Source organism: Cetorhinus maximus, chromosome 2, assembly GCF_964194155.1.
Source record: "Cetorhinus maximus chromosome 2, sCetMax3.hap1.1, whole genome shotgun sequence".
Classification (NCBI taxonomy): domain Eukaryota; kingdom Metazoa; phylum Chordata; class Chondrichthyes; order Lamniformes; family Cetorhinidae; genus Cetorhinus; species Cetorhinus maximus.
Window position 1 is genome coordinate 183,324,253 of NC_135880.1, and position 26,149 is coordinate 183,350,401.

Sequence of the window (26,149 nt, forward strand, 5' to 3'; positions counted from 1 at the left end):
GCTGCTTGCACTGGATCTAAAATTTTATGTCTATTTAAATATGTCTATTTAAAGAGGGTGCAGGAGCAGAGAGACCTGGGGGGCGTATACACACAAATCTTTGAAGGTGGCAGGGCAAGTTGAGCAGGCTGGTTTTTTTTAAAGAAGCATATAGGATTGTTGGCTTTATTAAAAGGAATAGAGTACAAAAGTAAAGAAGCTGTGCTAAACCTTTATAAAATCCTGGTTAGGCCTCAGTTGGAGAGTTCAATTTTGGGCACCACAAACTTTAGGAAGGACTTGCGGAGGGTGCAGAGGAGGAGATTTGGAGAGGGAGAAGGATTGGAGGGACTTCAGCTATTTGATGAAGTTGGGTTGGTTCTCCTGAGAGAAGAGAAGGTTAAGAGGAGATTTAATAGAGGCATTCAAAATCACGTAGGGTTTTTAACTGAAGAAATAAGGAGGAGCTGATTCCGGTGGCAGAAGGGGCAGTAATCTAAGGATTTAAGGTGAATGGAAAAACAATCGGAGGCAACATGAGAAAACAATTTTTACACCGCAAGTTGTTAGGATCGGAATCAACTCTGTAAAAGGGTGGAGAAAGCAGGCACAATAATAACTTTCCAAAGAGAGCTGGATATTGCAGGGCCATAGGGAAAGTTCAGGGGAGTGGGATTAAGTGGTTAACTGTTCACAGAGGTGGCAGGGGCACCTTGTGCCAAGTGGCCTCTTGCTGTGCGGTATCTTTCAATAATTCCCTGATTCTATATGTTTCCATTGGTTTGGCACTAACCATCTTGTTTCCTTTTCATCATAGGATCTATCTGTGAAACGTTCCAGATCTCTCTCTCCAAGGAGCTGCACTGGACAAACAGACGAACTGATGACGTTAAATAAAACACAACAGAAGATTAAGAGCCTTGAGAAACTTTTAAAACTGAAGGTAATACACATTGTTAGGTGAACACTTGATTACTGTCCCTTTTAAAACATGCCCATTTGAATCAGTAGCTTCAAGTGGTTATCCTGTTAATTAATTCCAGAGTGTTAGAACAATTAAATAAAATCAGAATTCCTGATTATCAGACTTTGTTTTTGAACAATCATACAGTGTTTTGTTTCCTATTTTTAGCAGCCTCAGCATCAGTGTGGTCCTTTAAGAGAAACCTTTACTAATCTACTGATTTCCAGCAGCCCAGGATATTTTACCTGGCCAGGTTGTCAGTAGGACTCATCTAGGTTACTTGCCTGTCTTGGGTTCATAGGAGCCTACTGTTCCTGATTTTAGCCTCTACAACTGAGCAAGGGGCAATGACACAGCCCCCAAGCTGTAGTGATCTTTTCTATATCAGTGAGATCCCTCTGCAATTTTAACCGCAAGCTGTGGTGACTTTCCTGCTTCGTGAGTGTAGAGTACCTGTTATTCTTCCACCACTGTTTTTTTTGCTGTTCTTAGATATCTAATAATGGAGCACAAAGGTGGAATTATGATGAGGGAATTGGTGGGAAAACAAGAGGTGTATGCTAACACCATCTGCTACTTGTAAATCAGAAGAGATTGTGGGATGAGGGGGAAGAGGGACGTGAGAAGGAACAATAGGTGTGAGAATACCGTCATCTTCAATGGTTTCAGTCCTGCCACTGGTCACAGCCTCAGTCATGACCACTCCAATGATGGTGAACACTATCTCCTCCATGGGAGGGAGGACTTGCTGCCATGCCTGTCCCGCTCTGGTTAGATGCTGCTCTGTCTGGCTGTTCACTGTTTGGTCCTGCATGAAAGAGGGAAGTATGGCATTGATTGTGGTGCAATAGGTTTGCCTGATGTGACTGTCACGTTTGAATAGCTGGCAGTGTGTGCAAGATTTCAGCGCGAGCCTTGCGGCAGTGTTAAGTGTGTGAGGGTGAGGTGAAGTTGTGTGTGAGGTATGAGTCCTGATTGTTGGTAGGTGAGTGACGGGGGTGTGGTGTATTGAGCAGTGTGTGAGGCAAGTGGTGCAGTTGGTAGATATGGCATTTGAAGATGAACTCTCTGACTTTGATCTTCCTATGATGTCGTTGAACTTCTTGTGGTGCTGCATCCAGGTCCTTGGGGCGAGACTCCAGGCATTGATCACCACAACTATTTAGCTCCACTGCCTTCTGAAAGTTTGCCTGTAGGGCCTCCTACCACTCGACCAAGGCCTCCAGTGCAGCATGAAGTTTGCATGTGGCCTGAATTGGAAGCAAAGGGTATGAGCTAATTGCATACAGAGGATCCCTACATCCAAAGTATTGTTACAGCACAGCCTTTGGACTGTCATGTCTGCACTAGCTCTTCGAATGAGCAATTCACCTCGTACCATTCCACCATCTTCTCCCTCTAGCCCTGTTAATTCTTCCTTTTCAGGTAACTATCCGATTCTCTTTCCAATGCCTCGATTGAACCTGCCTGCACCACACTATCAGGCAGTGCATTCCAGACCTCAAGCGTTCACCGCTTGCAAAAGTTTTTCCTCATGTCACTTTTGCTTCTTTTGTCAATTGTTTTAAATCTGTGCCCACTTGTTCTCGATCCTTTTATGAGTGGGAACAGTTTCTCCCCATCTACACTGTCCGGACCGGTCATGATTTTGGATACCTCTATTAAATCTCTTCTCGATCTTCTCTTCTCCTGGGATAACAGTCCCAACTTCTCCAATCTATTTTCATAACTCAAGTTCTTCATTTATAGACCCATTCTCGTGAATCTTTTCTGCATTCTATCCAATGTCTTCACATCCTTCCTAAGTGAGGTGCCCAGAACTGGATACAATATTCCAGCTGAGGGAGAAAGTGTCATATACAAGTTCAACATAACCTCCTTGCCCTTGTACTCTTATGTCCTATCAATAAAGCCCAGGATACTGTATACTTTATTAACCACCCTCTCAACTTGTCTTGCCACTTTCAATGACTTATGCACAAATACACCCAGGTTCCTTTGCTCCTGCACACCCTTTAGAATTATACCCTTTATTTTATATTGTCTCTCCATGTTATTCCTACAAAAATGAATCACTTCACATTTCTCTGCATTGAACTACACCGGCCGCCTGTCTGCCCATTCCTTGTCGATTTCCTTTTGAAGTTCTACACTATCCTCCCAGTTTACAATGGTTCCAAATTTCATATCATCCACAAATTTTGAAATTGTGCCCTGTACGTCAAAGTCTAAGTCATTTTTATATATATCAGGAAGAACAAGGGTCCCAACACTGACTCCTGGGAAACTCCACTACAAACCTTCCTCTAGCCTGTAAAGCATCCATTAACCACTACTCTGTTTTCTGTCATTCAGCTAATTTTGTATTCATGTTGCTATTGTTCATTTTAGTCCATCAGCTATAACTTTTCTAATAAGTCTGTTGTGCAGCACTGTATCAATGCCTTTTGGAAGCCCATGTACACCACATCAACAATGTTGCCCTCATCAACCCTCTCTGTTACCTCTTCAAAAAACTCCAAATTAGTTAAACACAATTTTCCCTTAACAAATCCATGCTGGTTCTCCTGAATTAACCCAATTTGTCCATGTGACTGTTCATTTTGTACAGTATTATTGTTACTAGAAGTTTCCCCACCACCAAAGTTAAACTGACTGGTCTGTAGTTGCTGGGCTTGTCTTTACATCCTTTTTTGAACAAGGGTGTAATATTTACAATTCACCAGTGTTCTGGGACCACCCTGAGTCTATGGAAGATTATGGCCAGTGCCACTGCGATTTCCACTCTAATTTCCCTCAGTATCCTTTGATGCAACTCATCCAGTCCTGATGCTTTATCAACATGAAGTATAAACAGCCTATGCAACGTCTCAATTTTCGGGTCATAATGAATTTCATGGAGATAGACTTCAAAAGTTTCAAAGTCTAATCTGCCAAATTGGACAGAAGCCTACAGCATTACTAAAGCTTACACCTCAACTGTTCAGCTGGCCCTTAAATGCAGAGTTGAACACTTTTCATTGTGACTCTGATGGGGGTTATCAAAGCCCTGTGGCAAAAAAACATAACTGAACACGGAAGAACCCCAAATTATTCTGCAATGTATTTTCCATGTTTAATTGGCATTATTTCAGCAAAAGCATTACTTTTTCAGTCAGTAATGGTTTATATTGTATAAGATTGGCTCTGATAGTTGGAGTGCTGTGAACCCTGTGGTAGTCCTGAAATGCAGACCTCTGTAGGAATTTTCCAGGAAGTTTCAACTTCCGATAGGCAATTCCTGCTCCCTGGGACCATCTGCGAATGTCTCCGACTGAGAGTTAGGATCGGAGACTTCGGACAGTTCCAATGTACTGATCTGAATAGTTTTCAAGGAAATATTAGACAGGAAAATCCTAATCTAACTCCTGGGTAACTACGGAGCTGACCCCATAATCGCTCACACTGGCCCCCTGACTACCTTCCCGACCTCCGACTACCTGACCCTCTCTCCTGACAAGCCAACTACCCTCCTGATCTGACCCCCCCTACTCATTTACTCAGCTATCCACCTCACTCACCTACCACCACCACCCCCCCACACCCACTTACCCACCTACTCACCTTTTCATTAACATTTAGACTAGACATTTAAACTTACCATATGGCAGCTAGTGCTGTAAAAAGCGGGTGTGTCTTGTCTTGCCCTGACTTTACTATACTCTGATGGAGTTCTCTGAGGGACACTGTGTTCCACATTTCCGGTACATCCAGGTTTGGAAGACTCTGTAGTAATGTGGAGCAGTGTCGGGTCAGGAACATTTTCAGATGCAGTGGCAATCCGATGATGATTGCCGCTGCTCAGACAATCAGGCCTGGTCCAGCCATGAAAAAAAATTTAAAAGGCCCATGTCATTAAATTAATAGCTGTGCACAAATGAATGTTGGTCAGGACCACCAATATTTCAATAACTTTCTGCTTGACCTCATTACTGTGTTGCTCCTACTGCTGCTCAAATTGAAAGTAACCATCATATACCATTTCAGCTATTTTTTAATCCTAGGTTTCATAAATATATCACTGTGGTATTTATTACCCTTCGGTCTTTATCACTGATTACCTCTACTATGTCCAATGTGTCCACTGCAATAATGATAAAAAACACTAACAGCTAAGGTAGGTTTGTTTTTTATTCATTTACGGGATGTGGGCGTCACTGGCTGGGCCAGCATTTATTGCCCATCCCTTATTGCCCTTGAGAAGATGGTGGTGAGCCGCCTTCTTGAACTGCTGCAGTCCATGTGGTGTAGGTACACCCACAGTGCTGTTAGAGAGGGAGTTCCAGGATTTTGACCCAGGAATAGTGATATATTTCCAAGTCAGGATGGTGAGTGGTTTGGAGGGGAACTTCCAGGTGGTGGTGTTCCCATCTATCTGCTGCGCTTATAGTTCTAGATGGTAGTGGCCATGGGTTTGGAAGGTGCTGTCGAAGGAGCCTTGGTGTGTTCCTGCAGTGCATCTTGTAGATGGTACACACTGTTGCTACTGTGCTTCAGTGGTGGAGGGAGTGAATGTGTGTGGACAGGGTGCCAATCAAGTGGGTTGCTTTGTCCTGGGTGATGTCAAGCTTCTTGATTGTTGTTGGAGCTGCACTCATCCAGGCTAGTGGGGAGTATTCCATCACACTCCTGACTTGTACCTTGTAGATGGAGGACAGACTTTGGGGAGTCAGGAAGATTCCTAGCCTTTGACCTGCTCTTGTAGCCATAGCATTTATGATTTGCATTCAACGTTGTAACTGACTGCCACTTGTCTATCTTCTATGTAAAATACTGATATATTCAAGAGTGCAGTATTTCCAGTTTGACAGTGATAGACTCTTGTCTTGCTAAATTAAATGAAAGCTGGGCATTAAAAGACAATAGCCCAGGTTTATTGTATTAGTCTTTAAGTCTTTGATTAGTCAGACAAGGCAATAAATATCAGTACTATTAACTTATACTTTTATCAGTTTTATAATTTGTTCTATTTTATTAAGATCTTTGACTGTTTTGTCTCTCGTTGAGACCTCCTACAAAAGAATCTTGTTTGAAATCACACTGTACTATTGATTATTAGGCCTTCTTTAATTGTGTTTAATTGCACTTGGCAAAGTGAGTGCTAACAAATCAACTTTTAGTTGTTCACGTAGATGTGATTAATTTAGAATTCAAAATTGTTGTTTACTTACTGTAATGAAACTAGACAGACTTCACCCACTTTATAATGTATTGGGTCAACGAGAACACTATTTGTCTGATTTAAATAATTGTGCTGTTGCCTTTAATTTCCTGTTTAGGACCAAGAGAATGAGGAATTGAGGAGAGCTCATGACCAGCGACTGGAGCGTCTACGAGCTTTACAAAGCAACTACAGAATGCTTAAGGGCCAACTAAAGGAGCTGGAAGGGGGACAAATCAAGTAAGAGCACGCAAACCTTCTGTTTAATTGAAAATGACTTGGTGTTTGCATTCTGATTTTGGATTGATTCATTTAGCTTTCAAACAAATCTTGCCCTGAAAGAAAAGCCTTTGGTCCAGTTTAGATTGTTGTAGATAACAAAAAGAATGCAAACATTGAAGATCTAAAATAAAAGATGAAACTGCTGGAAACGCACATGAATGAACCCGGGCCATGTTTTAGGTACACAAATAAACATTTATTTCAGATGCTGATTGACATGTGTGTTTCCACTTCTTGTTTATTTGTTCATTAGCATGTCCTTACTTTGCTATGTTATTCTCAGTGTTTATCAGTGGGACGTAGTTACAAACTAGTTGTTTCACTGTACCTGTCAAAAAAATAGGAAACTGTCAATACAAAATAACTATAAACATATTTCTTTGAGTGTTATGAAATAAGAGTGATAAATATTCTTCAAATCTTTTTAATGAAACAATTAAGGAACCAATCCTTTTTTCTAAATTCTACTAGGCACTGGATGAGCCTTAACCATTCATTGTTTTGAAAATGGGTGATATACTGGTCAGGACTCTCCAGGGACCTGAGTTCGAATTCAGTACAGTCAGATGGCACAAAAGTCTCCTTTTTGTTTGATTGCTGTTGAGGATTCTAAGTTCCCAGTGGAAACAAGTCTACAGTGCAAAATGTGCACATAGTTCTGAAATAATTGGGCAATAGGATTGCTGATATGGGAAGGTGACGCACACCTCTGAGGTTGGGTTTGAGATGCTTTACTGGGGAAAGCATTATCCTGCATTCAGTTTGTGGTACACTTGACCCAGCCATGCTTGGATGCAAGAAAGAATGCATCCGCAAATGTGCAATTACTCGTTTTCATAAGGTATAGTATTTGTATAAAACGTGTAAAATAGGATATTTTTCCCCTCATTCTGGTAAGCAATACAAGGATTTTTGCAATTACAAAGTTGTATTTGGAATTTCGCAGCCAAATATTTGAACAGGATCCTGGCATTTGATTTTAGTTAAGAAACTTGCACAATATTAATACAGCACTTTTTGGTTTCAGAACTGTTTCTATAATTTTTGAAGGGAAACTTTGCTGTTTGAATGGTTGATCAGTCATTACAACTAAATTCTGGTGGATTTGGCAGTTGCTGTAAATGTTAGAAGTATTTTTTTTTAACCATAAAGCTTCATGTTGGGAGAGAGAAAGAAAGCCACGAATAACCTCATACTTCTGGTTTACTTCATGCTTCAGAAATAAAAGCAGCAAAAACAAAATACAACGTGCTGAGCCCTGGCAGCTGCGGCAGGAAGACAGCGATGGTGTATGGAACGAACTAGCGTACTTCAAACGGGAACACAAAAAGCTATTGACTGAAAAGTGAGTTTCTTTTTTTTTGCAAATTTACACATGCAGAGCCATATCACTTCCGTCTGATCTTCTGGTGCTTAAATGCCACACAGAGGAATTCCTTGCAAGGATAAAACAGCCAAACTTCTTTTATCAAATAAGCCAGTCTCTTCCTATCAGCTGTAGTGACAAGTTTAGTAGTGGTAACAGTATCTGTATAATGTGATAGGGGGATTGTGTTAATTAATGTGGCTCTCATCTGTTGGAGGTGTCGCTCTTCATTAGCCTGTATTTTGCACACTGCCGTGCTTCATTTGTTGAATAAGGTGGTGAGGGGATAACCTAGCCAGCCGTGTTCGTTTGATCTCCTCACTACATACGTGATATAGAAGGCCTCATCTCTCTCTGTTCCCTGCCCTGTCCTGCTAATCCCAGCTGAGCTCATTATGATGTAGCCTTGCTGCCTCTCTTGGAGCCAGAGCTGTCCAAGCTAATTACTGGTAGCAGCAGAGCTAGCTGCTAAGGGTCTGGTGCGTATCTGCTAACACGGTCCTTGGAACTGACCTGGAGAGAGCACAGGGGAGTCACTTTCTTTCTTGCTGTGCATAGGCTGTCCTCAGGGGTTAGCATTGATCCCTTCACAGAGCTTTCAAGTAGTAGTGAGTATTAAATAAAGCATTAAAGAAAGCTTGTGTTTTCTGAAATAAATACACAGAATATTGCTTTGATATTGCAGTTTGTGGGCTCTTAAAAGAAATTCCTCCAAAGCTAGCTTACTATCCACCCACTCTGTGTGTGTGTGTATGTGTGGGTTAGTATGAGAGTGCGCGTGTGTGTGAGAGAGAGAGTATGCGTGTGTGAGTGTTTACGATGTACGGATGTGTTTAATGATTGAAGGTTTTTGTAACATTTTTTTCTCTTACATTGTGTTGATCTGTCGCCCTTAAACAAAAAACCTCAAATATTACAGAAAACAATAAATAAGTGATATGTAAGAAAAATAATATCTGAATATAGTAATTCTAAATGAACACTGTACTTATGCCTTTTCCACCACTCTCAAATAATACATTCGCAGTCTTCAATAGGCTGAAGGAACATTACTGTCTGGCTGCATTTATTTACATTCTGACATTTCTGCCTTGGAAACTATCTGATCCACATTATCAAACTTGGTGGCAGACAGTAAATCTCCATTGGTGAACTACCAGAGTTTCACTGTGATTTGAATTTGTATTTTTTGTCCAGTTGCACCAATTAACTCAGGCTATTCTGAGATAACTGGGGTGATAACTGCCCATGGTCCCATTTTTGTCTACATGACTGTATAACTTTAAAAAGTAAAGCTTTGTTATATACTGAACAGCAATAATAATCAATTCTGACAAGTTAATATAATATTTTAATAAAGCATGTAAATAAAGAATGCAGTTTGCTACTCCTAAACGCACTTGAATTAAATATTTAAAAAAATAGTATATTGGCAGTTGTAACTAAGGTAGTGGAACATTTTCTCTTTGAACTCCCAAAACAAGCGTTGAAGATGATATGCTTGTATTATAAAATTTTAAAAAATGATGATCATTTCCTATGGTAGCAGTCTGACGTTAATATGCCATATATCAAATATTCACAAAAGCATAATGTCAGTTACTTTACACTCCTCACATTACTGCTGAAAGCGTTACGATGATCTTTTTATTCAGAATTATGTATTACTTCTGTATGAAAATTCCACAGAGAACACATAAGTGACAATGTCAGTCAACAAATAAAATATACTTTAGAAGGCAGTAACAGAATCACATTATGGGTATGGTGTCAGCTTCCACAATGTATGTTAAGCTATGTTAAGCTTTTGCATTTTTATACACCAGGGGCAGCCTAATGGATATCTCATGGATATGAGATTATTGTTGAATTCTACCGTAGCAAAACAGATGGATCCACTGCATCTCTTACAGCTATTGCAATGCAAGTAGTTTATTCTAACTGGTTGGTTCATTAATAATGAGAAAACAGCTGATCTTATTCAACCAAGATTGTAGAATGTTTTCTTGTATTTCATCCCTTCCTTTCCTTTCCCAGCACAATGGCTTTACTCCACCAAATCACTATCAGTTCTTCAGGTAACTAGTGCTGTGTATCTCAGCTCAGTGCTGTTCCCCCCGTCAGTCCTACCTACCACTGCTGCTGCCAATGTCAGGCTGTTGTTGATTCAAAAATAAAACAATTAATCAAAAAGAAATGATATTGAGAAACTTTAGAACATCTATATGCATATGTTTCTGGCATCGATGATATGTGTTACGTTGTGTGTTCAGTGACAATACTTGTAAAATTCTTCATTGGCTCTAAAGCATTTTAAGATGGCCAATGGTTGTGAAATGCGCTATGTAAATTCAAGGCTTTTTCTTATTCCAAATCTTTATTCGTTGATGGGATGAGAGTTTCGGTGGCAAGGCCAACATTTATTGCCCATCCCTAATTGCCCTTGAGAAGATGGTGGCAAGATGCTGCCTTGAACTGATGCTGTTCTTGTAGTGTAGTTACACCAACAATGGCTTTAGGGTTCAATTTTATTATAACAGTTTGAACAACTAAGTGGCTCACTTAGCCATTTCAGAGGGCAGTTGAGAGCCAGTTGCATTGCTGTGAGTTTAGAATTATGGACAGCAGATTTCCTTTCTAAAGGACATTAATGAACCAGATAGGATTTTATGACAATCTGTCAGTTTCATGGTCACCATTATGAGACTACCTTTTTATTCCAGATTTATTCAGTTAACTGAATTTAAATTCATGGGCTATCATGGTGGGTTTTGAACTCATAACCCAAGATTATTAGACCAGGCCTCAGGATTATTATTCTAGCACCGTAACCACAATGCTGCTGTTTGCTAAACTCCCAAGATGAAAAATTCTTTCTCTTGACTAAACTCCAGGATTTCTTGCTCACCCAGACAGCAAAACAAAGAATGTCTTGTTTGTCTAAAGCACCTTTCACAACCTCAGGATATCCCAAAGTTCTTTACAGCCAATGAAGTACTTTTGAAGTGTGGTCACTGTTGTATTGTAAGAAACATGGCAGCTGATTTTCACATATCGAGCTCTCACAAACAGCAATGTGATAACAACCGTATAACCTATTTTTAGTGTTATCGATAGAGAAGTGAATATTGGCCAGGACACCAAGGAGATATTTCCTACTCTTCTTCCAAATAGTGCCATGGGATGTTTTACATCCGCCTGAGAGGACATCTCATCTTGCTGTAAGCAAGTGTAGAGTATTTCATTGCCCTTCTGACACTGGCTATTGAAATGCCTTGTTTGCCCCCTCAGGTAGACAGAAAAGATCCACACAGTGAACTACATCTGCCACAGTTTTATCTGTTAGTCTGCTAATGTCCATTTGCAACTTTCTGCTCCCATTTGCACTATTTACAGTGCCTCCTAACTGGATGTTGTCAGCAAACTTGCATATACAGCTCTTCATCATCAAAATCATTTTTAAATTTAATAAAAAACTGAGGTCAAATATAGGTCCCCACAGGACACAATTAGTCACATTTTGCCTATTATCATACCCATTATCTGTAGTCTCTGCCTCCCACCACCTAACCAATTCCCTATGTCAAAAGGTTGCCTCCAATTCCATGGCTGGATGGGAATGTTGTCTGTATGCTTGATAACCAGACTCCTGAAGCAACTGAAACAAAATAAAAACAGAATTACCTGGAAAAACTCAGCAAGTCTGGCAGCATCGGCGGAGAAGAAATCAGTCAACGTTTCGAGCCCTCATGGCCCTTCAGCAGAACTGAAGCATAGTTTCAACAAGGGAGAAATATAAATTGGTTTAAGGTGGGTGGGGGGGAAGAGACACATTGAGGGTGTGGTGTGAGCAGATAATCAAAAGATGTCAGAGACAAAAGGGTCAAAGAGGTGTTGAAGGTGGTGGTCTTTGTCTGAGAAAAGTGCTAATTAAGAATGCAAGACAGGATATTCAAAGTACAGCTCTAGTGGGGGTGGGGTGGAAAGACTAAAGGTTTTAGTTTTAGATTTAAAAATAATGGAAATAGGTGGGGAAAGAAGAATCTATATAAATTATTGAAAAAAAGGCGGGTGGGGGGGGAAAAGAAACGGGGTGGGGATGGGGGGAGGGGGGTTTAAGATCTAAAGTTGTTGAATTCAATATTCAGCCCAGAAGGCTGTAAAGTGCCTAGTCGGAAGATGAGGTGCTGTTCCTCCAGTTTGCGTTGGGCTTCACTGGAACAATGCAGCAAGCCAAGGACAGACATGTGGGCAAAAGAACAGGGTGGAGTGTTGAAATGGCAAGCGACAGGGAGGTTTGGGTCTTTCTTGCGGACAGACCGCAGGTGTTCCGCAAAACGGTCGCCCAGTTTGCGTTTGGTCTCTCCAATGTAGAGGAGACCGCATTGGGAGCAACGAATGCAGTAGACTAAGTTAGGGGAAATGCAAGTGAAATGCTGCTTCACTTGAAAGGAGTGTTTGGGCCCTTGGACGGTGAGGAGAGAGGAAGTGAAGGGGCAGGTGTTGCATCTTCTGCGTGGGCATGGGGAGGTGCCATAAGTGGGGGTTGAGGAGTAGGGGGTGATGGAGGAGTGGACCAGGGTGTCCCGGAGGGAACGATCCCTACGGAATGCCGTCAAGGGGGGTGAAGGGAAGATGTGTTTGGTGGTGGCATCATGCTGGAGTTGGCGGAAATGGCGGAGGATGATCCTTTGAATGCGGAGGCTGGTGGGGTGATAAGTGAGGACAAGGGGGACCCTATCATGTTTCTGGGAAGGAGGAGAAGGCGTGAGGGAGGATGCGCGGGATATGGGCCGGACACGGTTGAGGGCCCTGTCAACGACCGTGGATGGAAAACCTCGGTTAAGGAAGAAGGAGGACATGTCAGAGGAACTGTTTTTGAAGGTAGCGTCATCAGAACAGATGCGACGGAGGCGAAGGAACTGAGAGAATGGGATGGAGTCTTTACAGGAAGCGGGGTGTGAGGAGCTGTAGTCGAGGTAGCTGTGGGAGTCGGTCGGCTTGTAATGGATATTGGTGGACAGTCTATCATCAGAAATTGAGACAGAGAGGTCAAGGAAGGGAAGAGAAGTGTCAGAGATGGACCATGTGAAGATGATGGAGGGGTGGAGATTGGAAGCAAAATTAATAAATTTTTCCAGGTCCCGACGAGAGCATGAAGCAGCACCGAAGTAATCATCGATGTACCGGAGAAAGAGTTGTGGGAGGGGGCCGGAGTAGGACTGGAACAAGGAATGTTCCACATACCCCATAAAGAGACAGGCATAGCTGGGGCCCATGCGGGTACCCATAGCCACACCTTTTATTTGGAGGAAGTGAGAGGAGTTAAAGGAGAAATTGTTCAGTGTGAGAACAAGTTCAGCCAAACGGAGGAGAGTAGTGGTGGATGGGGATTGTTGGGGCCTCTGTTCAAGGAAGAAGCTAAGGGCCCTCAGACCATCCTGGTGGGGGATGGAGGTGTAGAGGGATTGGACATCCATGGTGAAGAGGAAGCGGTTGGGGCCAGGGAACTGGAAATTGTTGATGTGACGTAAGGTGTCAGAGGAATCACGGATGTAGGTGGGAAGGGACTGGACAAGGGGAGAGAGAAGGGAGTCAAGATAACGAGAAATGAGTTCCGTGGGGCAGGAACAGGCTGACACGATGGGTCTGCCGGGACAGTTCTGTTTGTGGATTTTGGGTAGGAGGTAGAAGCGGGCCGTCCGAGGTTGGGCGACTATCAAGTTGGAAGCTGTGGGAGGAAGATCTCCAGAGGAGATGAGGTCAGTGACAGTCCTGGAAACAATGGCTTGATGTTCTGTGGTGGGGTCATGGTCCAGGGAGAGGTAGGAGGAAACGTCTGCGAGTTGACGCTCAGCCTCCGCGAGGTAGAGGTCAATGCGCCAGACAACAACAGTACCACCCTTGTCAGTGGGTTTGATGACAATGTTGGGGTTGGACCTGAGAGAACGGAGTGCAGTGAGTTCAGAGAGAGACAGATTAGAATGGATTAGAACCCCCTGACCTTCCCCTCTCCGATGCTGAACGTTCAGTGCTCAGCAAAGGACTTAGTTTCATACCCTTACGCCCTCATCTCAATGAATTTCGGGCTCGGCATGATGCTGAACTCTTCTTCCGCCGTCTTCGTCTCCGTGCTCACTTCTTTGGGCAGGAGTCCTCTCCCCGTTCAACGGATCCTTTTACCCACCTCCAATATTCTCCCTCCACTTGGACCCCTCCCTCTGGATTCTTACCTTCTCTTGATCTTTTCATTGAGAACTGTCGGCGTGACATTAGCCGTCTCAATTTCTCTGCTCCTCTCACCCATTCTAATCTGTCTCTCTCTGAACTCACTGCACTCCGTTCTCTCAGGTCCAACCCCAACATTGTCATCAAACCCGCTGACAAGGGTGGTACTGTTGTTGTCTGGCGCATTGACCTCTACCTCGCGGAGGCTGAGCGTCAACTCGCAGACGTTTCCTCCTACCTCTCCCTGGACCATGACCCCACCACAGAACATCAAGCCATTGTTTCCAGGACTGTCACTGACCTCATCTCCTCTGGAGATCTTCCGCCCACAGCTTCCAACTTGATAGTTGCCCAACCTCGGACGGCCCGCTTCTACCTCCTACCCAAAATCCACAAACAGAACTGTCCTGGCAGACCGATCGTGTCAGCCTGTTCCTGCCCCACGGAACTCATTTCTCGTTATCTTGACTCCCTTCTCTCTCCCCTTGTCCAGTCCCTTCCCACCTACATCCGTGATTCCTCTGACACCTTACGTCACATCAACAATTTCCAGTTCCCTGGCCCCAACCGCTTCCTCTTCACCATGGATGTCCAATCCCTCTACACCTCCATCCCCCACCAGGATGGTCTGAGGGCCCTTAGCTTCTTCCTTGAACAGAGGCCCCAACAATCCCCATCCACCACTACTCTCCTCCGTTTGGCTGAACTTGTTCTCACACTGAACAATTTCTCCTTTAACTCCTCTCACTTCCTCCAAATAAAAGGTGTGGCTATGGGTACCCGCATGGGCCCCAGCTATGCCTGTCTCTTTATGGGGTATGTGGAACATTCCTTGTTCCAGTCCTACTCCGGCCCCCTCCCACAACTCTTTCTCCGGTACATCGATGATTACTTCGGTGCTGCTTCATGCTCTCGTCGGGACCTGGAAAAATTTATTAATTTTGCTTCCAATCTCCACCCCTCCATCATCTTCACATGGTCCATCTCTGACACTTCTCTTCCCTTCCTTGACCTCTCTGTCTCAATTTCTGATGATAGACTGTCCACCAATATCCATTACAAGCCTACCGACTCCCACAGCTACCTCGACTACAGCTCCTCACACCCCGCTTCCTGTAAAGACTCCATCCCATTCTCTCAGTTCCTTCGCCTCCGTCGCATCTGTTCTGATGACGCTACCTTCAAAAACAGCTCCTCTGACATGTCCTCCTTCTTCCTTAACCGAGGTTTTCCATCCACGGTCGTTGACAGGGCCCTCAACCGTGTCCGGCCCATATCCCGCGCATCCTCCCTCACGCCTTCTCCTCCTTCCCAGAAACATGATAGGGTCCCCCTTGTCCTCACTTATCACCCCACCAGCCTCCGCATTCAAAGGATCATCCTCCGCCATTTCCGCCAACTCCAGCATGATGCCACCACCAAACACATCTTCCCTTCACCCCCCTTGACGGCATTCCGTAGGGATCGTTCCCTCCGGGACACCCTGGTCCACTCCTCCATCACCCCCTACTCCTCAACCCCCACTTATGGCACCTCCCCATGCCCACGCAGAAGATGCAACACCTGCCCCTTCACTTCCTCTCTCCTCACCGTCCAAGGGCCCAAACACTCCTTTCAAGTGAAGCAGCATTTCACTTGCATTTCCCCTAACTTAGTCTACTGCATTCGTTGCTCCCAATGCGGTCTCCTCTACATTGGAGAGACCAAACGCAAACTGGGCGACCGTTTTGCGGAACACCTGCGGTCTGTCCGCAAGAAAGACCCAAACCTCCCTGTCGCTTGCCATTTCAACACTCCACCCTGTTCTTTTGCCCACATGTCTGTCCTTGGCTTGCTGCATTGTTCCAGTGAAGCCCAACGCAAACTGGAGGAACAGCACCTCATCTTCCGACTAGGCACTTTACAGCCTTCTGGGCTGAATATTGAATTCAACAACTTTAGATCTTAAACCCCCCTCCCCCCATCCCCACCCCGTTTCTTTTCCCCCCCCACCCGCCTTTTTTTCAATAATTTATATAGATTCTTCTTTCCCCACCTATTTCCATTATTTTTAAATCTAAAACTAAAACCTTTAGTCTTTCCACCCCACCCCCACTAGAGCTGTACTTTGAATATCCTGTCTTGCATTCTTAATTAGCACTTTTCTCAGACAAAGACCACCACCTTCAACACCTCTTTGACCCTTTTGTCTCTGACATCTTTTGATTATCTGCTCACACCACACCCTCAATGTGTCGCTTCCCCCCCACCCACCTTAAACCAATTTATATTTCTCCCTTGTTGAAACTATGCTTCAGTTCTGCTGAAGGGCCATGAGGGCTCGAAACGTTGACTGATTTCTTCTCCGCCGATGCTGCCAGACTTGCTGAGTTTTTCCAGGTAATTCTGTTTTTATTTTGTTTTGGATTTCCAGCATCCGCAGTAGCTTTTAGCTTTTTGTTTTTATCCTGAAGCAACTGCTCTATTTCGAACTTGATCACAGCAAGAGGTTCCCAGGGGGACAATGGGGATGCTTTAGGGGTGCCCTCAAAACATCCTTGAAAAGGTCAAACACACCCGCTGAGTCTTGGGAGTCCCTGGCTTGTGACCGACCAAAATGAAGAAGGTTCATTTGGGAAGGCACTGAAGGCATCGAGAGACTTCATTGGGAATGTTTGGAGACAAAGCCGAGGCATTGGAGGTAGTGCACAAACCTCGAAACAACCCATTTATCGAACCCTCCAAGCACCACCTGCCCTACATGTGGCAGAGCCTGCAGATCGCACATTGGACATATCAGCCATCTTGGAACCCATTGAATCCAAGTGGAAGCCCGTCATCCTCGACCTTGAGATGCTGCCTGAGAGAGAAGAGAGAGAGGTATATTTTCAAACAGAAAGGGAAGGAAAAAGAGAAATTAAGCTGATAAATGTTTCATAATCTTATGTTATCAAGATATGGATTGACTTGTATTTGTTGGCACTTGTCTTGTTCCAGGACTTCATACTGTAAAATTACTTCTGACTGACCGCGTGGAGTGGTCATGGGTGGGAATGCTTGTGGAAAAAGTCTCAACATCAATGTTGCAGCATAAGAATGAGGAGCCCTGTTGCACACCAGTAACTTTGTTGCCATTTGAATTTTCCACCCCACTCCCACTCTTACCTCAGCCTCCTACATTATTCCCATGAAGCTCACAGTGAGCTCGAGGAACAGCACCTCATCTTTTGATTAGGCACCTCTCAGCCTTGAGTTTAACAATTTCAGATCATTACCTCTGCCCCTGTTTTTTTGAATGACAGCAGTTGATGGTTCTGTTATTTCTACTTACACCTTCTCCAGATGCATTTTTTTTTTATTTGTCCCATTACCACCCATTTTTGCCTTGCACCTTCATCTCTTTTGTCATTTAATCTCTTTTGCCTTCCAATTTACCACAGATTTCTCTTTGCTTTTTTTCTTCCTTCTCCCTCCCTCTATACTTGCTTAAAAACTGTTACATCTCTAATTTCTTTCCCCAGTTTTGATGGCAGGTCATTCTCCTGAAATGTTACCCGTTTCTCTCTCCACCAGCTGCTCCCTGACCTGCTGAATATTTCCAGCATTTTCTGTTTTTATCATTAGAACATGTAAGCTTATGTAGCAATTCTGATGAATCACAGAATCTCACAGTGCAGAAGAGGCCCTTCGGCCCATCGAGTCTACACTGACACGTGAGAAACACCTGACCTACCTACCTAATCCCACTTATCAGCACTTGGCCCATAGCCTTGAATGTTATGACGTGCCAAGTGCTCATCTATGTACTTTTTAAAGGATGTGAGGCAACCTGCCTCCACCACCCTCCCAGGCAGCGCATTCCAGACTGTCACCACCCTCTGGGTAAAAGATTTTTCCTCACATCCCCCCACTAAACCTCCTGCCACTCAACTTGAACTTGTGTCCCCTCGTGACTGACCCTTCAACTAAGGGGAACAGCTGCTCCCTATCCACCCTGTCCATACCCCTCATAATCTTGTACACCTCGATCAGGTCACCCCTTAGTCTTCTCTGCTCCAACGAAAACAACCCAAGTCTATCCAACCTCTCTTGATAACTTAAATGTTTCATCCTAGGCAACATCCTGGTGAATCTCCTCTGTACCCCCTCCAGTGCAATCACATCCTTCCTATAATGTAGCAACCAGAACTGCACACAGTACTCCAGCTGTGGCCTCACTAAGATTCTATTCAACTCCAACGTGACCTCCCTACTTTTTAATCTATGCCTCGATTGATAAAGGCAAGTGTCCCATATGCCTTTTTCACCACCTCACTAACATGCCCCTCTGCCTTCAGAGAGGTATGGACACACACGCCAAGGTCCCTTTGTTCCTCAGAACTTCCTAGTGTCATGCCATTCATTGAATACTTCCTTCCAAAGTGTATCACCTCATACTTTTCAGGGTTAAATTCCATCTGCCACCTATCTGCCCATTTGACCATCCCGTCTATATCTTCCTGTAGCCCAAGACACTCAACCTCACTGTTAACCACCTGACCAATCTTTGTGTCATCCGCAAACTTACTAATCCTACCCCCCACATAGTCATCTATGTCGTTTATATAAATGATGAATAATAGGGGACCCAGCACAGATTCCTGTGGTACGCCACAGGACACTGGCTTCCAGTCACTAAAGCATCCTTCTGTCATCACCCTCTGTCTCCTACAACTAAACCAATTTTGAATCCGCCTTATCAAATTACCCTGTAACCCATGTGCATTTGCCTTCTTTATAAGTCTCCCGTGTGGGACCTTCCATATAAACTACATCAACTGCACTACCTTCATCTTCATACCTGGTCACCTCCCCATAAAATTCAATCAAATTTGTTAGGCATGACCTCCCATGCTGACTATCCCTGATCAAACCTTGCCTCTCCAAGTGGAGATAGATTCTCTCCTTCAGAATTTTCTCCAATAGTTTCCCTACCACTGACGTGAGACTCACTGGTCTATAGTTCCCTGGCTTATCTCTACAACCCCTCTTAAATAGCGGAACCACATTCGCTGTTCTCCAGTCCTCTGGCACCTCTCCTGTGGCCAGAGAGGAATTAAAAATTTGGGTCAGAGCCCCTGTGATCTCCTGCCTTGCCTCCCTCAGCAGTCTGGGACACAAATCATCCAGACCTGGAGATTTGTCCACTTTTAAGCCTGCCAACACCTCCAATACCTTGTCACTCCCTATATCAATTTGCTCAAAAACCTCGCAGTCTCCCCGAGTTCGATACCTTCATCCTCACTCTCTTGGGTGAAGACAGATGTGAAGTATTCGTTCAACACTCTGCCGATGTCCTCTGGCTCTACCCATAGATTGCCCCCTTGGTCCCTAATGGGCCCTACTGATTCCCTGGTCATCCTCTTCCCATTGATATACTTATAGAATATCGTGGGATTTTCCCTACTTTTACCAGCCAGGGCTTTCTCATATCCCCTCTTTCCTCTCCTAATTGTTTTCTTAAGCTCCACCTTGCACTTTCTGTACTGCACTAATGCCTCAGCTGATTTGCTCCCCTTGTACTTGCTAAAAGCCTCTCTTTTCCTTCTCATTGTAACCTGAATATCTCTGGTCATCCATGGTTCTCTGGGCTTGTTACTCCTTCCTATCACCCTAGAGGGAACATGTTGAGCCTGTACCCTCCCCATTTCCTTTTTGAACACCCCCCACTGCTCTTCTGTAGATTTCCCCACAAAGCTGTTCCCAGTCTACCTTGGCCGATCCTGCCTTATTTTACTGAAATCTGCTCTCCCCCAAACCAAAACATTTTTTTGCAACTTGTCTATTTCTTTGTCCACAACAAGCTTAAATTGTACCATGTTGTGGTTGCTATCACTAAATGAATTCCGTTATTTTTTGAGATCTAAGATCAGTTTCTTGAACAGCAAACCAAAAGAAATAGCAGAGGCCTCTTGCCAGCAGAAGGAAGACAGTGTGAGAAACAAAGTTCTTTGATAACAAGTGGAAAGAAGAGGATATCTACGAGTAGCTCAAGGTTTCTTTTAAAATTATCAACCAGACAAAATTTTGAGGTTTTGCTGCAACCTAATGGTGTTAGACTTTGAGTTTAATGAAATTTAATCTAGTTAAAGGGACTACTTAGTTAATTTCTTTTAACCTAGATTGCTTGTGGGCGTTAGGACTAATGAGTGTCCTTTGCCCTTGAGAACAAAATAAAAGCAGCGGGTGCAAGAGGCTATCTGAAAGGAATATGTAATTTATGGAGATACCTTCGATATGTTGAGCAATTATGAATTATAAAGATAGATAATGTGAAAATTTCCATAATTATTTACTTACTTAGTATAATGGCAAAAAAATGAAGTGCTGCACAGCCCCTGTAGCATTGTTCACAGTGAGTCAGAGGTTACACTATTGCAAGGAAAGGGGAAATAGGTTGCATATCTCGACTGAAATAATCTAGAAAGAAACAAAGTGAAATACTGTGAGATAAAAACAAAAAACGACTGCGGATGCTGGAAACCCAAAACAAAAACAGAATTACCTGGAAAAACTCAGCAGGTCTGGCAGCATCGGCGGAGAAGAAAAGAGTTGACGTTTCGAGTCATGGCCGGGTCATGAGGACTCGAAACGTCAACTCTTTGCTTCTCCGCCGATGCTGCCAGACCTGCTGAGTTTTTCCAGGTAATTCTGTTTTTGTTTTGAAATACTGTGGGTGCTGGAAATCTGAAATAGAAACAGAAAATGCCAGAAAAACTCAGCAGGTCTGGCAGCATCTGTGGAGAGAGAAACACAGTTAATGTTTCAGATTTGTGATTTCAGAAATGGATATGTAACCTTAACTTTGTTTCTCTCTCCACAAATGCTGCCAGACCTGCTGAGTTTTTCCAGCATTTCCTGTTTTTATTTCACATTTTAAGTTTTTTGTTTTTGCATGAGTGATTAATTCACTGTCACTTCTCTAACTTGAAGAGGTTCTGCTCTCCTGTGCAACTGAATTTAAGTTTGTTTCTTCTACCCTGTTCACCTTCATTGCTTTCTATTTCCCTTCTCGTGTTTGATTAGGTATCTATCCACCCTTTGTGTTTTGGATCCATCCACGATTACAGATATCTCCTAGACTTTTCAGATCCTCGAAGTACTGTTTTTGCCACATCCTGAGATCCACACTGAATGCCATGTGCACCGCCACATACATAACCATGAGCTCTCTCTTCATTATCTCACTTTATCTCAAAGCTGTTCTAGTCTGCAGTTTCATTTCATCCTTTTCCTCATCCCCTGCTTTAATTAAAAACTTTTCTTTCTTCGTTTCAGGTATGAAGGATCACACGCGTTGGTTCCTGGTTTAGCAACACCTCATTTATAAAATTTTCACCCTTGTTTTCAAAACCTTCCAAAGCCTCAGCCCTCCCTCTCTTTCAATATTCTCCATCCCACGACCCTCCGAGATATCTGCACTCCTCTAATTCTGAACTTTTGAACACCTCTGATTTTAATTGCTCCACCACAGATGCTGCCTGACCTGCTGAGTATTTCCAGTAGTTTTTGTTTTTATTTTGGATCTCCAGCATCCTCAGTATTTTCTGTTGGAGTAAGTTATGCTTCAGTTGTATACAGCTTTCATCAGACTCCGTCTGGATACAGCATTCCTTTTTGGGCACTGCATCTCAGAGAGGGGTATTAACCTTGGAAGGTGTACAACAGAAATTCAATAGAATGGTTCCAGTGCTAGAAGGATTAAGCTATGTGGACAGGTTACATAAACCTGGTGAGGATTTCCTTGATTTTAGAAGGTTGAGGTGTGAAAAATGAATTTTAAAAAATGAATTCAAAAGAGTAGAGGCAGAGAAGCTGTTCCCTACTGTGAACAAGAACGTGTAATCTTAAAATATGAGCTTAGGTTATTTAGGAGTAAAATCAGGAAGCAGGTTCTCACACAAAGGATATTGGAAATTTGGTTGTGGATGCTTATAATTTCCAGGACTGAGATCGACAGATTTTTATTAGGCCATGGTGTCAAGGAATGTGGATTAAATGGTGTTAAACAGCAGATTAGCCATGATCTAATTGAATGGTGGAGTAGGGCTAGAGGGGCTGAATGAGCTAATCCTGTTACTAAATTTTTGTGTCTGTTTTCTACATCACTTTGGCATAATTAATTTGTGTGTGATGGTTATATAAAAATAATAACATATTTATATAGCGCATTTAGTGTATTGAAACATCCCAAAGCACTTCACAAAAAACAAATAAAACAAACTATGACACTGAGTCATGGAGATGTTAGGTCAGATGACCAAAGGCTTGGTCAAAGAGGTAGGATTTAAGCAGCATCTTAAAGGAGGAAAGTGAGGTAGAGTGGTGGAAAGGTGTCAGGAGGATATTCCAGAATTTAAGGCCCAGGCAACCTCAGGTGTGGCCACTAATGGTGGAATGATTAAAATGAGGGAAGAATAAGAGGCCAGAATTAGAGGAACGCAGATTTCTGTGTTGAGGCTTGTAAAGCTGTAGGAGATTACAGAGATAGGGAGGGGAAAGACCATAGAAGGATTTGAAAACAGTGATGTGAATTTTAAAATCAAATGTTGCTTGACTGAGAACCAATGTAAGTCAGTGAGCACAGAGGCAATAGGGGAACCGGAGTTGTTGCAAGTTGAGACATGGGCAGCAGAGTTTTGGATGACATCAAGATAACAGAAAGTAGAATGTTGGAGACCAGCCAGGAATGCATTGGAATAGTCAGATCTGGAGGTAACAAATGCATGAATAAGGGTTTCGGAAGCAGAGAAGCTGAGACAGGGGCAGCAGGACACTGTTACGGATTTAGAAATAGGCTTTCTTATTGAAGGCACAGATATGAGGTCACAAGCTTGTCTTGGGGTCGAAAGTGACACCAAGATTGTGAGCAGACTGGCTTCATTTCAGATTGTTGCCAGGGAGTGAGATGAGCCAGGAGCTAGGGAATGGAGTTTGGGAATGGCTTCCATCTTCCCAATATTTATTTGGAGGAAATTTCACCCAGTACTGCATGTTGGATAAACAATCTGATACTTTAGCAATAATGGAGGAGTCACGAGAGGTGGTGGTGAGATAGAGCTGCGTGTAGTCAGTGTATGTGTGATGTGCTTCTGGATGAAATTGTCGAAGGGCAAAATGTACATCAGAAAGAAGGACTGAGGCAAGCATAGATCCTTGGGACAACATTGCGGGAGCAAGAAGAGAAGCCATTGCAAGTGATTCTCTGGCTATGATTAGATATGAATAGAACCAGGTGAGAACAGTCCCATCCAGCTGGACGACAGTGGAGAGGTGTTGGAGAAAGATGGTGTAGTCAACTGTGTCAAAGGATATAGACATGTTGAGAAGGACAAAAGGGGAAAGTTTACCTCTGCTACAGTCACATAGGGTGTCATTTGTGACTTTGATATGAGCTGTTTCGTTACTTTTACAGACATGGAAACTTGATTGGAGGGATTCAAGCATTGAGTTCTGGAAAGGATGGGCATAAATTTGGGAGAAATTTGGCAAAAATGCATTCAAGGACTTTGGAGAGGAAAGCGAGGTTGGAGATGGGATGGTAGTTTGCAAGGGCAGTGGCATAAAGGATTTTTTTTGTGGAGAAGGGTAATGACGACAGAATTAAAGGGGAGCGGGACAGTGTCTGAGGGAGACAGGACGAGAAAGACACGTGTTCAGGGCTCGGGCAGATGGTAGCATTATAGGAAGTTGATGCCTGTAGCCCTGTTGATCAGATCCTATTTCCACTGATCAGGGATTGCATCTTTTCACTCGTACTGCTGAGCCCTGCTCACTCTGACATGGTGCCCCTGTGAGAGGGAGATGGAGGTATCACCCCAGTCTAGACCCGCAGAAACCCACCTGTGAAGCTGGAATCCAGTGTTTTTGGATTGTGGCAGAGCTTCCGCTTCTGGTAAAGTTACCAAGGAATTCACAAGAAAAGCTCAAGAATTTCAACTTCACTGCGTTCTATTACACTGTACACCTTAAAGCAAAACACAATGGAGATAGAAAAACTGTACAGCGATTTATGTATTATTTTTTCGTGAAATTCAGTATTTTATAGAAGGGCGTTTTTTCAATATGTTGCAAACAGAAGTTCATCTCTTTTATTTCATGGCTGACCAGACTTTTTGCAGCATGCCACCCACTCCATAAATAATCCCTTGCCAAAACCTCCCACTTCTGTCTAGACGTTTGCATCAGAGAGGAAACATATTAGTGCAAAAGAACTGATAAATGTTCAAAGCATTTAGGAAAAGCAACTGAAACATTTTTGAGCACATTTCTTTGTATGAATTTGTAGCAGAGTACATTGGAAGTATAGAGGAAAATTAAGAATGAAGCATGTTACTAGGAGCAGTGAAATTCGATCGCCTTGCATCTGGATCACTTCGCTTACTAAGGTTTTGAGTCACATGGTCACAACTGTGAATTCCCACCAGCCCTTCAAACACTTTTGTTGAAGTGTGTGTGAAATAAATGCTGTCTGGTGATCTTATCAGCTCATCTGTTTTCTGCTCCATGGTTATAATAGCATTATGGCAGGTCCAGAGGAGGCCAGGGTAAGTTTGCATCTCTTGAGATTGAGTCTGTTTTTCCTTGTCCAAGGTAAGGATTCTCTAAAAAGCTTGAGCTAGTGAGACAGTAAACTCCTTTCAGACTGACATTTGTGATGTGTATAGCTTTTTGCTTGATGACCAGTTTCACGTGCTAGTGTATTGTATTTTACTGAAATTGCTACTTTAAAAGGGATCTACAGTAGATGGTTTGTTATGCAGCCCTTTAGTAAAGACCAGAACTATCTGATAACCTGTAATTTCTAGTAACATGTTCCATGTTCTCTGATTGATAAGTATGGAATGTTACTTATTGCAGTGTACTACTTACTTCAATTATAATGCATTTGACAAGGGCTCTGAAGTCCAGTTTCAATTTTACAATATTCTCCATCTACGTTCAATCTTGGACTGATCAAGATTGGAACAACAACATGGTTTTGTAGATATCTCAATGATGTTTAAGTCTTGGGTGGCTTAGGTTTTTGAATGCCAGTATCTCCAGAAATTCATTGGGCAATAGCGTGCATAACATGGTGCTTTATGGGATACTTTCTGGTGAGAATTATGAACATGTCCTGAAACTTAAAAAAAATCTTTCTTCTTAGCTCAAAATTGCATGAAATTTGGTTCTGGCGCAGAATCACAATTGATCTAGATTATGGATCTCAGAAAACAATATATACAGTATATGATAAAAACAAAAAACTACTGCGGATGCTGGAAATCCAAAACAAAAACAGAATTACCTGGAAAAACTCAGCAAGTCTGGCAGCATCGGCGGAGAAGAAAAGAGTTGACGTTTCGAGTCCTCGTGACCCTTCGGCAGAACTGAGTAAAGTTAGGAGAGGGGTGAAATATAAGCTGGTTTAAGGTTGGGGGGTAGGGGTGGGGTGAGGTGGGGGGAGAGAAGTTGGGGGGTGGGGTGGGGACAAGCAAGCAGTGATAGGAGCAGATAATCAAAAGATGTCACAGACAAAAGGAACAAAGGGGTGTTAAAGGTGGTGATATTATCTAAGAAAATGTGCTAATTAAGAATGGATGGCAGGACACTCAAAGTACAGCTCTAGTGGGGGTGGGGTGGAAAGACTGACGACAGGGTATTACAGTTATAGATTTAAAAATAATGGAAATAGGTGGGAAAAGAAAAATCTATATAAATTATTGGAAAAAACAAAAGGGATGGGGAAGAAACGGGAAGGGGGTAGGGATGGGGGAGGGAGTTTAAGATCTAAAGTTATTGAGTTCAATATTCAGCCCGGAAGGCTGTAAAGTGCCTAGTCGGAAGATGAGGTGCTGTTCCTCCAGTTTGCGTTGGGCTTCACTGGAACAATGCAGCAAGCCAAGGACAGACATGTGGGCAAGAGAGCAGGGTGGCGTGTTAAAATGGCAAGCGACAGGGAGGTTTGGGTCTTTCTTGCGGACAGACCGCAGGTGTTCTGCAAAGCGGTCGCCCAGTTTGCGTTTGGTCTCTCCAATGTAGAGGAGACCGCATTGGGAGCAACGAATGCAGTAGACTAAGTTAGGGGAAATGCAAGTGAAATGCTGCTTCACTTGAAAGGAGTGTTTGG

The 26,149-nt window shown here is 43.2% G+C and overlaps 1 protein-coding gene across 1 annotated transcript in view; it reads left to right on the forward strand.

Annotated features, from left to right (window-relative positions):
- cntln (centlein, centrosomal protein) overlaps positions 1–26,149 on the forward strand; it is a 395,750-nt gene that overhangs the window by 159,202 nt on the left and 210,399 nt on the right. The window contains exons 11-13 of the mRNA XM_078530355.1: positions 797–922; positions 6,262–6,383; positions 7,645–7,770. Of these exons, the coding sequence (XP_078386481.1) occupies positions 797–922; positions 6,262–6,383; positions 7,645–7,770 (374 nt within the window). The remainder of the gene's footprint in view (positions 1–796; positions 923–6,261; positions 6,384–7,644; positions 7,771–26,149) is intronic.